This window comes from Paralichthys olivaceus, chromosome 8, assembly GCF_024713975.1.
Source record: "Paralichthys olivaceus isolate ysfri-2021 chromosome 8, ASM2471397v2, whole genome shotgun sequence".
Taxonomy (NCBI): Eukaryota; Metazoa; Chordata; class Actinopteri; order Pleuronectiformes; family Paralichthyidae; genus Paralichthys; species Paralichthys olivaceus.
The window spans coordinates 23,841,836-23,855,777 of NC_091100.1; the positions used below are offsets into that span (position 1 = coordinate 23,841,836).

The 13,942-nt window shown below is 41.5% G+C and overlaps 1 protein-coding gene across 29 annotated transcripts in view; it reads right to left on the reverse strand.

Moving 5' to 3' along the window:
- The window catches only part of LOC109627590 (regulating synaptic membrane exocytosis protein 1-like), a 66,880-nt gene that overhangs the window by 34,590 nt on the left and 18,348 nt on the right, over nt 1-13,942 (reverse strand). For 26 of the 29 annotated variants that reach the window (XM_069530860.1, XM_069530869.1, XM_069530865.1 and 23 more), the window contains exons 2-4: nt 12,500-12,713; nt 8,721-8,741; nt 203-501 (exon numbers count right to left, since the gene is read on the reverse strand). In XM_069530860.1, coding sequence (XP_069386961.1) covers nt 203-501; nt 8,721-8,741; nt 12,500-12,713 — 534 coding nt within the window. Of the gene's footprint in view, nt 1-202; nt 502-1,279; nt 1,663-8,720; nt 8,742-9,212; nt 9,225-12,499; nt 12,714-13,942 lie in introns of those variants that run through there. The other 3 variants (XM_069530861.1, XM_069530862.1, XM_069530881.1) reach the window with 3 other exon arrangements.

Genomic DNA, 13,942 nt, shown 5'->3' on the forward strand with positions numbered 1-13,942 from the left:
ATGGGTGCTGAGCCTTAAAGCATTGTCAGCTTTCTCTGTTTTAAATAATGTGGTTCTCTTTAACCAGTTCTTATCATATTATTAATATTATATTAATATTAATTAAGAAAAAAGGTACAATTTGTTAATGTCAAACATTCTCCAGTGGCAGTTTGAAGAACACTATATCACAGAAGCTGTATTTTTGTCCTTTGATGCTTACTTTTCTCTGGGTGGTTCACTTTGAGAGCGAGAGCCAGGCATGGTGTCAGCACCCTTGGCAGCAGTGATACCAGCAGGCAGCTGTGTCCCGTCTGGCCCTGTGCTGGTGTTGGTGCTGGAGGGCGGGGCTTGGGACCTGGAGCGGAGTAGCTTCCTGTCCCGTTGGGCCTCACCTCCCGTGGCTGGGTCGTTCAAGGAGGTGCCCAGGCTCCCGGGCCGCACACCTGACCCCGAAAACCATTCTCCTGATTTGGTGAGAATCTCCTGCTGCTTACGGCACAGGTTGCATACCCACATTACCTACAGGGGTTTAAAAGACAGGAGGTGTTTGCACAGAGAACAATAACTGAATGGAGTTAACTAAATAAGTGTTCAGGCATGCCCATGACACAAAACTCAGTGGGACTGTAAACATTTCACACACAAATAATTTTTACTGAACATCAAGCCGAGAACCAGACAAACGCAGTATGATGATCTTTTATGAAAGCAGAGAAAGTTTCTTGTAAAAGTGGAATTTCACAAATAGCTGTTTTTCTACTCACATACATGAATTATTCATCCTAACAAAAAACTAACAGTCACAACACATTGATGTTCCCTTCATTCTCTTCCCTCTCTGTTTCCAGCTAATCCAATTTTTAAGTGCACTCATATGCAGATGTGTCGCTTTCACAACTTAGTGGCTATGGTATGTTTTACATTTTTTAACTACAGAAACACCTTTAAAGGTTGTGTTTTTATGGCCAACTAATAAAAAAGTGCTGCTTTTTGACTGATCCATTTTAATCATATTGGTGATATCATAAAAACATCTCAATTGCAAGGGCTACAAACATCACAGTGACACAGTAGTTGAAAAAGGAGGATGGATACATGAACTGATAACAATACTGTATGCATATTGGTTTAATCTCAAAGGAGGAATGTTAACACTATTCCAGTCAATAGTTTCCTGTGATATAACATGTACAATTCTATAAAATGCTCCATTATAACTGGGTAATGTTGCCAAGATGAGAAGAAATGATAAAAGTCTATTCTTCAGCCTCTAAATGAGATAACATCACATACTCACATGTCGCCATGGCTACTGAATACCACCTCACTTCCACAGCACAACAACAGGATTTATCTCCCTCCGTATTTATAATCCCAGCGGTTTATTTTTCCGAGAATAAATCCAAAACGTCAAAACTCAGTCGTCCCTCGTATTCCACGTCAAAATCTTGGCACAATCTGAAAACAAAACACCCCTGGGTCCAGAGGAAAACCCCAATATATGACTCCGCAGACGGCCGGTGGGATGGACTGTTAGCGGTCAGTTCAGCAGTTAGCAGTTAGCCTTCCAAAGCAAATTCATCATGGCCTGATTGAATCCTAGTTGGCGCATGTCCAGACTAATCTAAAGTAAATCCAGTGCCTGCACGGGCCACAGCTGTCAGGCAGCCGCCCAGCCACACACCACTCTCTCTCTCTCTCTCTTGCTGTCTTTCTCCACCTCTGTACCTCAACTGAGGGGGCCACAGATTAGCGGTGGCCAGTAATCCTTTCAGCTCCTCACCATTATTCAACTCATCATCGGCTGACAATACCAGCTCACAACTCATAACTTCTAACCTATAGCCACCCCGGAGAAGTCAATCGCCGCTTAAAATGAAGGATGTTTGTCTCCTGCAGGTGCTTGGAGCATCCAAAAAGGAAAAACACCCAACACCATCCATTGTCAATCTCTTCTATTGTTATTGTGTTTCTGTTGTGTGGCTTTTGCAGTTGTGATGTGGCTTTTGCTGCTGTGTTTTCTGTTAATGTGCTTTGTGTGAGAGATCTTGGTCACCGTACATTTCAGACGGCACACTCCATACAATAAAAACTATTTCAGTAGCAGACACTTGTGTCTTAGATGTGAACATCCATAAAAAGTATTTATAAACTTAAAGAAAAGGCTCTGCTCTTTGAGGGGGCTCTGAATCAAACCAAGCAAGACCCCCGTACAAGAAGAAGAGTTACAACACAAAACAAGAAATAAGGAGCGAGCTGGAGAGATGGAGGTTGTGACATCATACTGCACTGTTGTGATCGTCAGAGAACGGTGGGGAGGTTTCAGTTCATAATGTCCAAGCTGCACGCCTGAATGAATTTGATTGGATATTACTAATTGTACAACTTTGAGCCAAAAAAAGCTGAAGTCATGAGCCAATCAACCGATCCAATTCATAATTCCAGTGTTCCGTCTGACCTATAGACTGTATATAAGACATGGATGACATGACAGCTCCCCAAAAGTGAAGCCAAAGCATCTTAATCGCCCCCTGGTGGCTAGCTGCAGTCATAAACCCCAACCATTGTTTGAGCATGTGTCTGCGGGTCTCGCTTCATTTGTGAATAGTGGAAGGAAGAGGAAATGCATCCTCTGTCTTTTTATGCATTCCATGGTCTGAACTGATGCCTCACTGAGTAGGGCTGGTATTAAACTTCAGTATCCTATTAATGCCAACTGAAATGTGTTGGATCTTAGTGTCAAAGCTGCCGAGCACAACTTTGTACAGCTATACTTCTTTTTCACAGAAATTTGCAGAAATACTTGCACCAGAAACTGAGGTGCATCTTGCCCGATGCAAAAAATAAAATAAAAACGCTGTTGCAGGTTGTTCCCATGATAAAAATCAACCAACACAAAAACATTCATGGCTTTTTATGCCACAATACCAAGAGGGTCAATGCAAGATATAACGTCATGATGAGCACCATTGTATCCATTTTCATTTGGTGTTTTGAACAATGGAAAACTTGAAATTCAGCTAAATTGTCTAAATTGTCATGTGCCAAAAAAACAAATAAACGTACTAAAACTAAATAATTATTCTTTTCAGTACAAACTGTCATACATTCATGTCATTTTGCAGTACCCAAACCCTGGGTACAACAGATATATTGCAATGGGCTCCAACTACAGTTAGTTTGGTTTGCTTGTCACAGCCAACGAGGAGGAGTAAATGTTCTAATCCACGAGCTTAATCCACGAATGAGAGCATCATATACTGTAGAAGAAATCACATCAGGCTGTTCATGCCCAGTCTGATCTCAAAGCAAGAGACTCACAGATCTCATTTTCTAATGGCACTCCTTCATGTGTTGGTTATGTGCTCTAAAGCCCACACTGCAGATGGGGGAGGGTAATAAACAATACTTGTAGAACACATGGACACACACACAAACACACACATACACACACCCATGCACACAAAGCATATAATACATATAATCCTTTCCTGGATGATTGTGTGCTGTGTTCCTGGATAGCCCAAAAGATAGTGTGGGAATTAATTGCGTGTGAAACAAGTGTGTGTTTGTGTACATATGATGCACAAGCATCACCCAATAGTGTGTGCGTGTGTGTGACCAGCCGGAGCATGATGTCAGATTCTCAGCAATGCCGACCAATCAGCTCCTTCGGTCCAGGGGCGGCCCGCTTTAGTGTCACCTCGAGTTCATCTCGCTGCCTCACTGCGTGTTGTGGTGCGAGATGTGCCCTGAGAACGTGTCTGTGTGTGTGGAGATATGTGTACGCTATGTAGGACACTTTTAAAATGTTGTTGTCTAGAAATGCGTGGCGTGGGCGACTGCCTGTAGGCAAGATGTGGTGTGTGTGTGTGTTTGTGTGTGTGTGTGTGTGTGTGTGTGTGTGTGTGTGTGTGTGTGTGTGTGTGTGTGTGTGTGTGTGTGTGTGTGCGTGTGTGTGTGGAGAATAAGCAGTGCCATTGCTGTCATGTAATAATGTCAACCTCCTTCTGCCTAAAAAATATGCTTCTCCATGGTAACCAAATCACGGCGATGAGCCAGTGAGGGAAAAAGGGAGAAAGTGTGTGGCTGTCTTCCTGTCATTGGCTAGAGACCAACTGGGGGTTGCTCGTCCAATTTGGAACAAAAGCAGTGTCCCTAAAAAGGGAAAGGCAGATTTTTATAAGTATACTTTTGATGCTTTTTTGGACTTTATTTCGATAAACACAGTAAAAGAGACAGAAAGCAGGGTGTAAGAGTGAGCACGCTGTAAATGGTCCAGCCAACCGAGAGACAAACCTGGTGACCTGCTGCTCAGGGTGCATATGTGGTTTGCACTTTTATATTTGGCTATCACATGGCTGTGTTTTGGGTCAGTGGTTATGGTTGAGGTTAGGTTACAGTAAGTCTCCAGGAAACCAACATAGTTCACTGTAAAGTCCCCAAAGGTAACTTATGAAATAAATAACGTGTAAGTGTGTGTGTGTGTGTGTGTGTGTGTGTGTGTGTGTGTGTGTGTGTGTGTGTACCTGTTCATATTGACACACAGGTTTTTCTTTCTTTCCTTTCTTCTACCTCATTTCGTCTTATTTCCTTTCCTTGTTCCCCTCTCCCTCTTCCCTCCTTTTCTCCCCCTTCCCTCTTTGCTTTCGACTCCTCTCTTATAAATCTTCTCCTTTCCTTGCCCTTTATTTCCTTTTCCATCCTCTGTTCCTTTTCTCCCTTTCTTCTCCTTCCTCCCCACTCTTTTCCTACACTCCCATTTCTATTTTGCTCTACCCTTTTCATGTCCTTTCTAATTTCCTCTTATATCTCCTCACCTTCTGGCTCCACTGACACACCTGGCTGACTTTACAAATGAAGACACCACACACCTGTCACTCATACTTCTCTGCCCCCTGGCCTCTTTCCCTTCATTTCTCACCCCCAGCACCACTCCATCCATCTGATGACAAAATGGTGAAGGTGAAGGCGTGCGCCACCGCAGCTCTGCCGACAGCAGCAGCATTCAACAGCTCGAGGCGAGAGCAGCATTCATTTAAGCCGAATTGTGTGGACATCAGCTTTTCCTTAAATGGGCAGAATAAATAGGAACCTTGGGGGCAGGGGAGAAGTGGGGAAGGGGTGGTTGGCTTTCAGTCAGCATGTGCAGTGACCCTACTCTCAACACACATACACCTCGACAGAATGACATATGAGGCAGCGCTGGGTGTAAACTGCCATCGTTCAGGGAATGGTAAATCCTGAATGGTGGGAAGAAAGACGACCACAAATAGGCATAATGCTCCATTTCCCCTAATAAGGTAGTAGATCAACACTGCAAGCAGGCCAGATGCATTCAGTGGTGAGGGCGGCTGAAAGAAAAGCAGAGCTGTGGTGGCTTTAAATCCACGTGGCTTTTACATTTCTGATGTCAATATCACGGAGAAGACTCCATCCTATATTCTTTCAGTTCTCTATTGCTCACCACTCTTAAAGCAATTTATTAAAACGACTTCAATCCGCAGAAGCTAATAATTATGGTCTTATAATATAAATGTGATTCAAATGTTTACTTTGTGGGAAGATTACTCAGAAACAGCACCATCAGCGGTTCACCATGTCAATACACGTGCATAAATGTGTGGAGCTTCTGAAGGAGCAGTGAAGGGAAGGGATGTATTTTTTTTTAAATATCAAGAGTCGCTCCCTAAAAATCACTTAATCCACCGTTAATGGAAATCTCTGTGTGAGTTTTCTCTGTACATACAAAATTAAAAGGTAATTCTGTGTAGTCAGTATAGTATTATTACAGTCATGCAATACAAAACTTAATCTGAAGATAAAATTATGAGGGAGCAGACCAGAAACATCTCATTCCTCAGGAAAACAGTCCACACCATCACAATATGTAGGGTTTGTCAAACCGGCCTCTGACCCAAGCTTAGATTCTGAGTGTTTAAGTGTAATTGTGTGGTGCCTTCCCCAAATAATTATTTTTAAATGATGCTTCATTTCACCATTGAAATTGTAACATTTAAATGATAATTGCACAAGTACAGAAATATTTTAAGTTCACAAAAAGGGTTGTCTGAAAAACCCACATTTGAATTTACTTTCACTTTGCAGTCATGTCTTTTCAGTGAAGGTGATCGTAATAGGAGCTGTTACAGTATTACAAAGCCCTTCACAAGTACTGAGATTCTGGTGGTCTTGAGAATGTTGCTAATGACTTTTACCAGATCCAGTCAACAGAGTCATACTGTTAGACATAGAGTCAGTCATTTCAGTCATCCATCATCAGTCTCATACAACAAGTGGTGGCAGTTATAGAGGGAGAAATGGAGAAAAGACAGAAATTAGGAGAGAGATTGTAAGAGGGGGGTCAAGGTTAAATGTAGAAGCTTTACAAAGACTAAAGAGAGAGAGAGTGTGTGTGTGTCTATGTGTGTGTGAGTGAGTGTGTGTGTGTATGATAAGAGCAGGGTGTAGTGTGAGGAGGAGCAGAGAGCAGTGGGTTTGTCATCTATTACTGAGGAACATGATTGAAATTATGCAGTGCATCCTCCCTTCCAGTAAAAAGTGCAGTGTCAGCTTGATGCAGTGAGCGAGCGAGACTCTGTGTGCGACTGTCTCAGCGTGAATCGGAGCATATGTGTGTGTGTGTGTGTGTGTGTGTGTGTGAGTGTCAGTGGTAGATAGTGGGCCACACAGGGGCCATATACTTACAAATAAATATAAGAGCTGAAGTCATGTGCTGAATAATTCATGAGAGAATAATACTCTGTGTTTTACCCCACCAGTAACAAAAGGCATCTATTCAGCCCAGATTATCATACCCAATCTTTAATTTGGTATAAATTACCATTAATATTGGCACAGGAGAACGCAATCACTGTGCTTCCTATGGGCTTGATTTAAATTCGAGTGATTATTGTATATTCAGTACTTGTATACATTTGTGCATGTGTGTGTGTGTGTGTGTGTGTTTGTGTGTGTTTGTGCCAGCACCAGTCTGCGCTCCACCAGGAGGCAGTGCTCCTCTACAAAGGAGAATAATCGGTGAGTGTTTTGTTCAGTTTCTGGAGGCCATCTGGAGCTGACATTAAGCAGACATAAACAAGCACTCAGCCATTAACAAGCTGTAACACCAGTATAAGAGAAATAGCAGGGCAAGTTGACACAGGGCTTCGAAATACACATCAGCTCCTACACACACTTCAGGTAAAGCTTAGCCTTTCTGTCACATACTGAAATGAATCTGAACGTGAAACTGTTGGCATTTCATGATGTTTTTTTAGTGTCTTGTCGGTGACCATTAGATCAAGACAATGAAAACATCCACCCACTATTTATACCAGCAGACATAGACGACAGGGTACACCCAGGACAGGGGTGAAAATATAACAACTATATTCTGTCCTTTAATTTCAAGTTTCGGAAATTGATTTCCTTTAGCATACAATATCTTACTTCTGCCACTTGAGGTCTCTCAATAAAAACAATAACAAAACACCTAACTTGTACAGTAACTTTTTTTATCTCAAGAGACCGACCTTCAGGGCATTCACCAATCTTGAGTTGATGGAGTGTAAACCCAAAACCAGTAAAATGCCCATCAGAGATATTAACTCTGATAGCATTCAGGATCGTAAGACAACAGGGAATATTACACAGTGGATAATTGTTAGCAGATAAGATCACTGTTAAATCCTTTCCTTTTGTTTTTGTGTTTTTGAAAAGGTAATTTAAAAAAAGAACCCCCAGACTCTTTATATACAGATTATTGCAAAGTTTGAGCGGCCTGTTGTACCTAATCCTGAGCTTCAATTGGACTATTGCTGCCAGATGATGGGTTTCAGCAAACTGCCAATTCCGCTTGAATAAAAACATTCTAAACGATGTTTTAAAAAAATATATGCGTGGTTATCTTGGTTTTCGGTGTGTGAGAAAACAGAATAGTTATTAAACTGTATTTAAACCACAAGCAGCATTTGAATGAAAGACGTGTGTCAATCTCTTCTATTCTGACACTTCTTCCTTACCTGGGAAGCATTTATAAAGTGACACATACTCAGTGAATCCTCAGCAACAGGCTGTGCAACATCCCAAACTAAAGCTCACTCACAGACCCTTCACCATCTCTGACAGGGAGCAGCAGTAACAACACGTTTGCAGTGACCAAGCATTGGGGGAAGTGGTAAGTGGACAAAGTGGAACAAAAACAGTACCTGGGCCCTTCCCATCTCCCTATGGCAAGGCTGGTCTGGTCTCAAACACACAGGCAGGGAAAGCATGCACAGGCAAGTGTGCGTTCCTACTGCATTCAGATAAAAATGTTTGTAGGGTAGAGTGCTTTCTTACATGCATGCCAGGTAAAATGCCAATCCATCATCATTGTTTTTGCCAAGGTTTTATCACATTATATTATGTACTGCCCCCTCCCAGCACAGCCATGCCTACAGCCATAGGAAGAGGGGTCAGGATGGGTCAGACAATTCAGACGCCCCTGCAGACAGCCTTTGTTACGGCTCATGCTCGTTCTGCCCACTATGATAAATTTCAGGGTCTGCATTCATTCTCAGAATTAGAGTAGTGATGCAGGATCACCCTGGGACAGCTTATCCACAATGATCTGTCACACAGAAAAACGGATTGTGGGTCGGAATTCCTGTTCTGATGCTGTGAATGAGCACAGACCCGAGTGTGGAGGGGAGACAATAGTGGTGACCCATGCAGCGAAACCCAGCGAGCCTTACCCTGTCCTTCACTATGAGACACTTTGCAGGGGGAGGAGACAGACAATGGACACATAGTTAGACAGGGTTTATGCTGGAGAACAAATGTGCTGAGGACACAATAGATCCAGCTGGCTCTGCCCCACACAGTACAGTCTTATCTCTGAGAAACCATAGTTAACAGAAACTATGAACCATCAGGGACTTCTGCTGTTCAGTTCAGTCAGTAATCCACAAGTGGGTTTGTACACACACTGCTTCACTCCGATCCAGTAGCTTAGTCTCTTGCAATTGATGTTGATGTTTTTTTCAACCCTTTTCTTTCAGCTGTCACATTGCAGGTCTGGCAAACATGAAAAACACTGAACATATAGTTACATCACCTCTCCGGGCAGAAGTTGTGTGTAAGAGGACAATCTCTGCTCCAGATTTGAACATAGTAAGCATTTTTACCTTTGTGTGGCACAAACATCACATTCACAACACAGAGAGAACAAAAAATAAAATGCTAACCACTTTGTCTTCCTTTGATGCATGCAGTCCAGGTAGCAGTGAGAAAAGTGAGGGATGAAGTGGAGCAAGGAAGGAAAGAGAAAAATGAAAGAGCATAAAAGGATATAAGAAACAGGGATGAAGAGAGGGTGAGTGTGTGACAGATTGTGGGAGAAGAGGGGGAAGGAGGATGTGGTGCAAACATTTGTTATTTACAATCTGCAGAACTGATACACATACTTCATATTCAGAGTCTGAGGCGGTGGGGACGACAGTATGTGAATGTAAGTGACCACTGACATGTTTGGCTGCAGCGACATGCATGACCCAGGTTGGCGTGACCTGGGTGTGACTCATGACAACCTGTGACAACATCAGTATGTGTCACAGCTCCTCCACACCTAAGAGTTTATATAAGTCTCAATGAAAAAAATCTTTTGAATTATCAATAAGCTACTTTTACTTTTTTCATATAATCTTCCTTTTGATTTCAGGATGTAGTTTTTATGTAATTCTTAATGTCACCAATACTGTTGATTGATTACAACGTGACAAAATAATTATTCGATTATTTGTAATCCTTGTTTAAAAATACAGAGGGGAGTGCTCATGGCATAACCAGTGTTTGGATGGTGCCTTCTGCAGGGCGCAGGGCAGCACTGCACAGCTCTGCCAATAGGACCTGATTAATTATTACAGTAAGCTGCCTACGAGCAAATAAAACTTAATGGCCTCATATTTTTACCCCATATTTTTTATTTAACTGATGCCTACAGTGCCATAAATGTACGTTGTGTGTGATCTTATCTGAGAAGCGATTTTCGAAGTTTTCTTTATAGAGGGGTTTGCAAAAGACACAAAAAGACAATCTTTTTTATGACTTTAAAAAATAAATTGCCACACATACACACACACATTCACACATAGAGTTTAAAATTATGTGTATGTTTATCCATTTATAGAAATTACTACTCATTTTCTTGTGTGTGTCTAATGTAATGTAGATGAACAGACCATTTGGAGATAAAGGATTTATCTTACAAAAGTATTGTGTATTTATTTAATTTTACACAAGGATTCTTGTGTACTAAAATAGTACAAGTAGTGGTGGCAATCTTCTATAGCAGCTGTATCTTGCTATTTCAATTGGATACATACATCTGATGAAGCAAGCTACATTTTTGGAGGATATATTTATATTATCATTATTATTTTATAAAAGAACAGTAGGCCAAATTGGAGAAAAACTAAGTGATGCTGATGTGGAGTAAATGAGAAAACTGTGAGCAGGAGAGAGGGTTTAAAAAGAAACAAAACAAAACCCAAAGCTCACACTTTCCTAATCCTGTTATTCTGCTTGGCCTACTGGACAACCTAGGACAGAGGCAAGCACCACCAAGACTAAAGGAGCTTAATCATTTCCATAACATCCCTACCACACACACACACACACGCACAAACACAACCTTTCACAAATAGACATGCATAAAAGAAAATAATGAATGCTCTCTTATCCTTTATGAGGATTCATAAATTAAATTGCGCAATGATCTGTTAAATTAAGTAGTTGCATTTTCACAAATCCTTTTGAAAGCTAAAGCTTCTCATATTGAAACATGCCTTATTTGAAAAAAATACTGATTTGTGTTATTTTGAATCCTTTCATTCAGCTGAATGTATTGCTGTTATTTATAGATCACATTAACTCCATGCTAGTCTTGTTTTCCATGTTACAGCCTGCCTCTGTCAACATAATATTAATGACTTTGCCATCAGGGGTACTATGTTTATCCCCAGGCCTTTGAGTTCATGTGGTGCCAGTGTGAGTACAGGTCCAGCTGGGATGGGCGGATCCTGAACAGATTGGGGACCAGAAGGCCAAGGGTGTAGTGCCCACATTCAGGTAACAGAGTCAGGAGGAGGTCCTCTCTCTTAGGTTGGAGGGGAGCCCAGAGAACGTTGGGATGGGAGAGGGCTGGGACTTAAAATAGCTGAAACATGGGTGGAGGCCACACTGATCTAATCTGGTAGTCAGGACTTAGAATCTTCTTAATGGATTTGCTGTTATAGTGTGGGTCATTGATCTATAACAGTGTTGCTTCTTGGGTTTGTAGCGTAAGTGAAGCACTACTCAGTGTCTTCAGTGCAAAGTTTTTTTCTTTTTAGCCACTTTGACTTTATTGATTATGGCTTTATCTAATCTCCAGGAGGTTCTATCAAGTGATTTATCACAAGTTCTGCTAATTTGACACTCATGGTCTTTCGATGATTATTTGAATTTTGCCTTTTTGGATTCAGATTAAACACAGAAAATACCTCTTTGGTGCCAATAAGGACATTTTAAAATGCTTTTTTAATTGTGAGCATGTTTGTGAACTGATATAGCATTAAGCTTAAAGCCCTGCATAAGTACAGCCTGACAACAGTGGCAGATCTTAGGTTTTTCGATATCAGGGGCCATGAAAGGGCCACAATTTAGAGAGGCCCAATGATATGTCCGACATCCATCACAATTCCTGATTAAAGTGACCTTTTAAGTCATTCCTTGTTCAATGTTACCTCTACAGCTTTGAGCAAAGACACACATCATTGAATATGTTTTGAAAATTGTTCAAGTACATTGTGTTCTTATAATAAGTTTTTTTTAACAAATTGTCGTATTTATTATTAGTATTGTAAGTAAGTGACTAGTTTATTCAAAAATATTTACAAATCATCAACAAATTGAGCAAAGAGATGTTGACAGAAAATAAGTGGATGATGCTGCAAGAGCTGTTTGAGAAATTGTTTGGATACTTCAGAATCCAGGTTGAAATGTGATTGTTCTAAATGAAAGATTTCAACTGTTGTCCCTCACAACAACACAAAAACTATTTTTATTAAGCTATTTTCAGTATTGTAGTTTTTATGGTCAGGTTTTCACTGGCCCTGGTCTTTGTTAGGACGTGTTGCTCGAGAGGAGCAGCACTGTCACTGTGGGACATGCATGCTTGATGGCTGCAGTGCAGTCACAGGACACACAGGACAACACAGATGCTGTAACCGGTGTTTTCACGTTCAAGTGATCTCAAGTGTTTCACTTTATAACCATTCCACAACACTAACACTGCAGCCTCAGACTTAAATAATGGGCCGATGACTGGTGCCAAGCCATTCTCCCAATACACTTTGGTCTCACCAAAGTGTGACCAGGGAGCAAAAAAGCAGACGTTAACAAACACACAGCAGCGGAAGGACCAACAGTGCAACTACAGCTGGAATGAGGTGAGCACAAGAGGAAGAAAGATGTCAGAGGTCAAGTTTCTCACATTGTTGGAGCGCAGAGAGACCCGCCCTCCACAGCGAGCACAGAATTTGGTCTGGCAATAGGAGCAGTGGTGACCGCAGCCGTCAGCAAACTTGGTCTTGCGGCAGATACCGCAGGTGGGCGCGTCGTCCTTCTGCTGGGTCTGCTGACGCCGTGTCTCCGCCCCGATGCGACGCACCTCCTGTTTGTAGCTCTCAAACTGCTGGTGCAGTGTTCTAAGAGAGAAAAGAGAAAAGTTAAAGATTGACCATTAGGTGTACATCATGAATTCAAAAACATTTGTAATAAATCCTCAAGCAAAGTTCCAAGAGATCGTCCTGTATCAACACATTTACACAAAAACAAGAACAGAAAAGGACCTGGAGGGATTTCTGAATCAGTGATTCATTTTTTGGAATGAATAAACAGAGCAGTGTAATGCATGTGTGTGTTCGAGAACAACATTTCAGTTAGGGCTAAATAACTGGCAATTAGAGCACCACTTAAAAGGTGCCTTTCAAAAAAATCATGCAAGCGATAAAATGAAGCTGCGGCTCAGTTTTGCTCGGTGGCTCCCAGCCTTTCCCCTCTGCTTCCTGGGATGTCTATGATGGAAATAAACCAAGTGTGAATTGAAAATCAGGATGGTAACGTGCGCAATGTTGCCTCAACAAAAGTGTCAAAGTAATACAGCATTAGCATACCATGGCTCTCGTATAGGGGACCCAGACAGGCACTTTAATTACCTCCCTGAGTGAGAGAGATAGAGAGGAAGGAGATGGCTTCGTTCACAGCCTTTCAGTTAATTTGTCTATTTGTGGAAATAGAAAAACTTTGGTTGATTCTCTGGCAGCACACAAACTTCACAGTCGTGTCTGCAAGTCATTTGCTAAACTGAGACAATGCAGTGCACTGGCATTCATACATTTGCACATTTGCTGAAGTAAAAATGAGGCATTCACACTGAAGGTTGAATAAGTGAAAGGCTGACTATTAGCAGAACACTGAACACTTCGTGTTCTGTGATTATTGGTTCAAATTGAGAGAATTCTGCAAAATTCATAAAATACAAGTTTAACAGAGCAATCGATTTACTAGAATCTATAATTACATGTTCCATGATCGCAAGGCAACTTTCAACTTGCACATTTTGTCCAACCAACCACCAAACAATCCAAAATAATTCAGGTTACATTGATCACCTGGCACTGTTGAAAGTAGACATGTCCTCCTGTCTACAATTCCCAGTTGCCGGGTAGGAAAGAGTTAGAGGACATAACAGCTGATCTGTTGTCTTTTTGTGGTCGAAATAAAACCACGAGCTGTCCTCCACCATTACCCATCCAAAGTCCAGGAACTTCGCAGAATACTTAGAAGTACGCTTCGGAGAAAATGTCTCTTTTTAGAAAAAAGCAAATAAAACCTCACAGTTCTCCCAGAAAATACATTCAGAACATGTCAATCG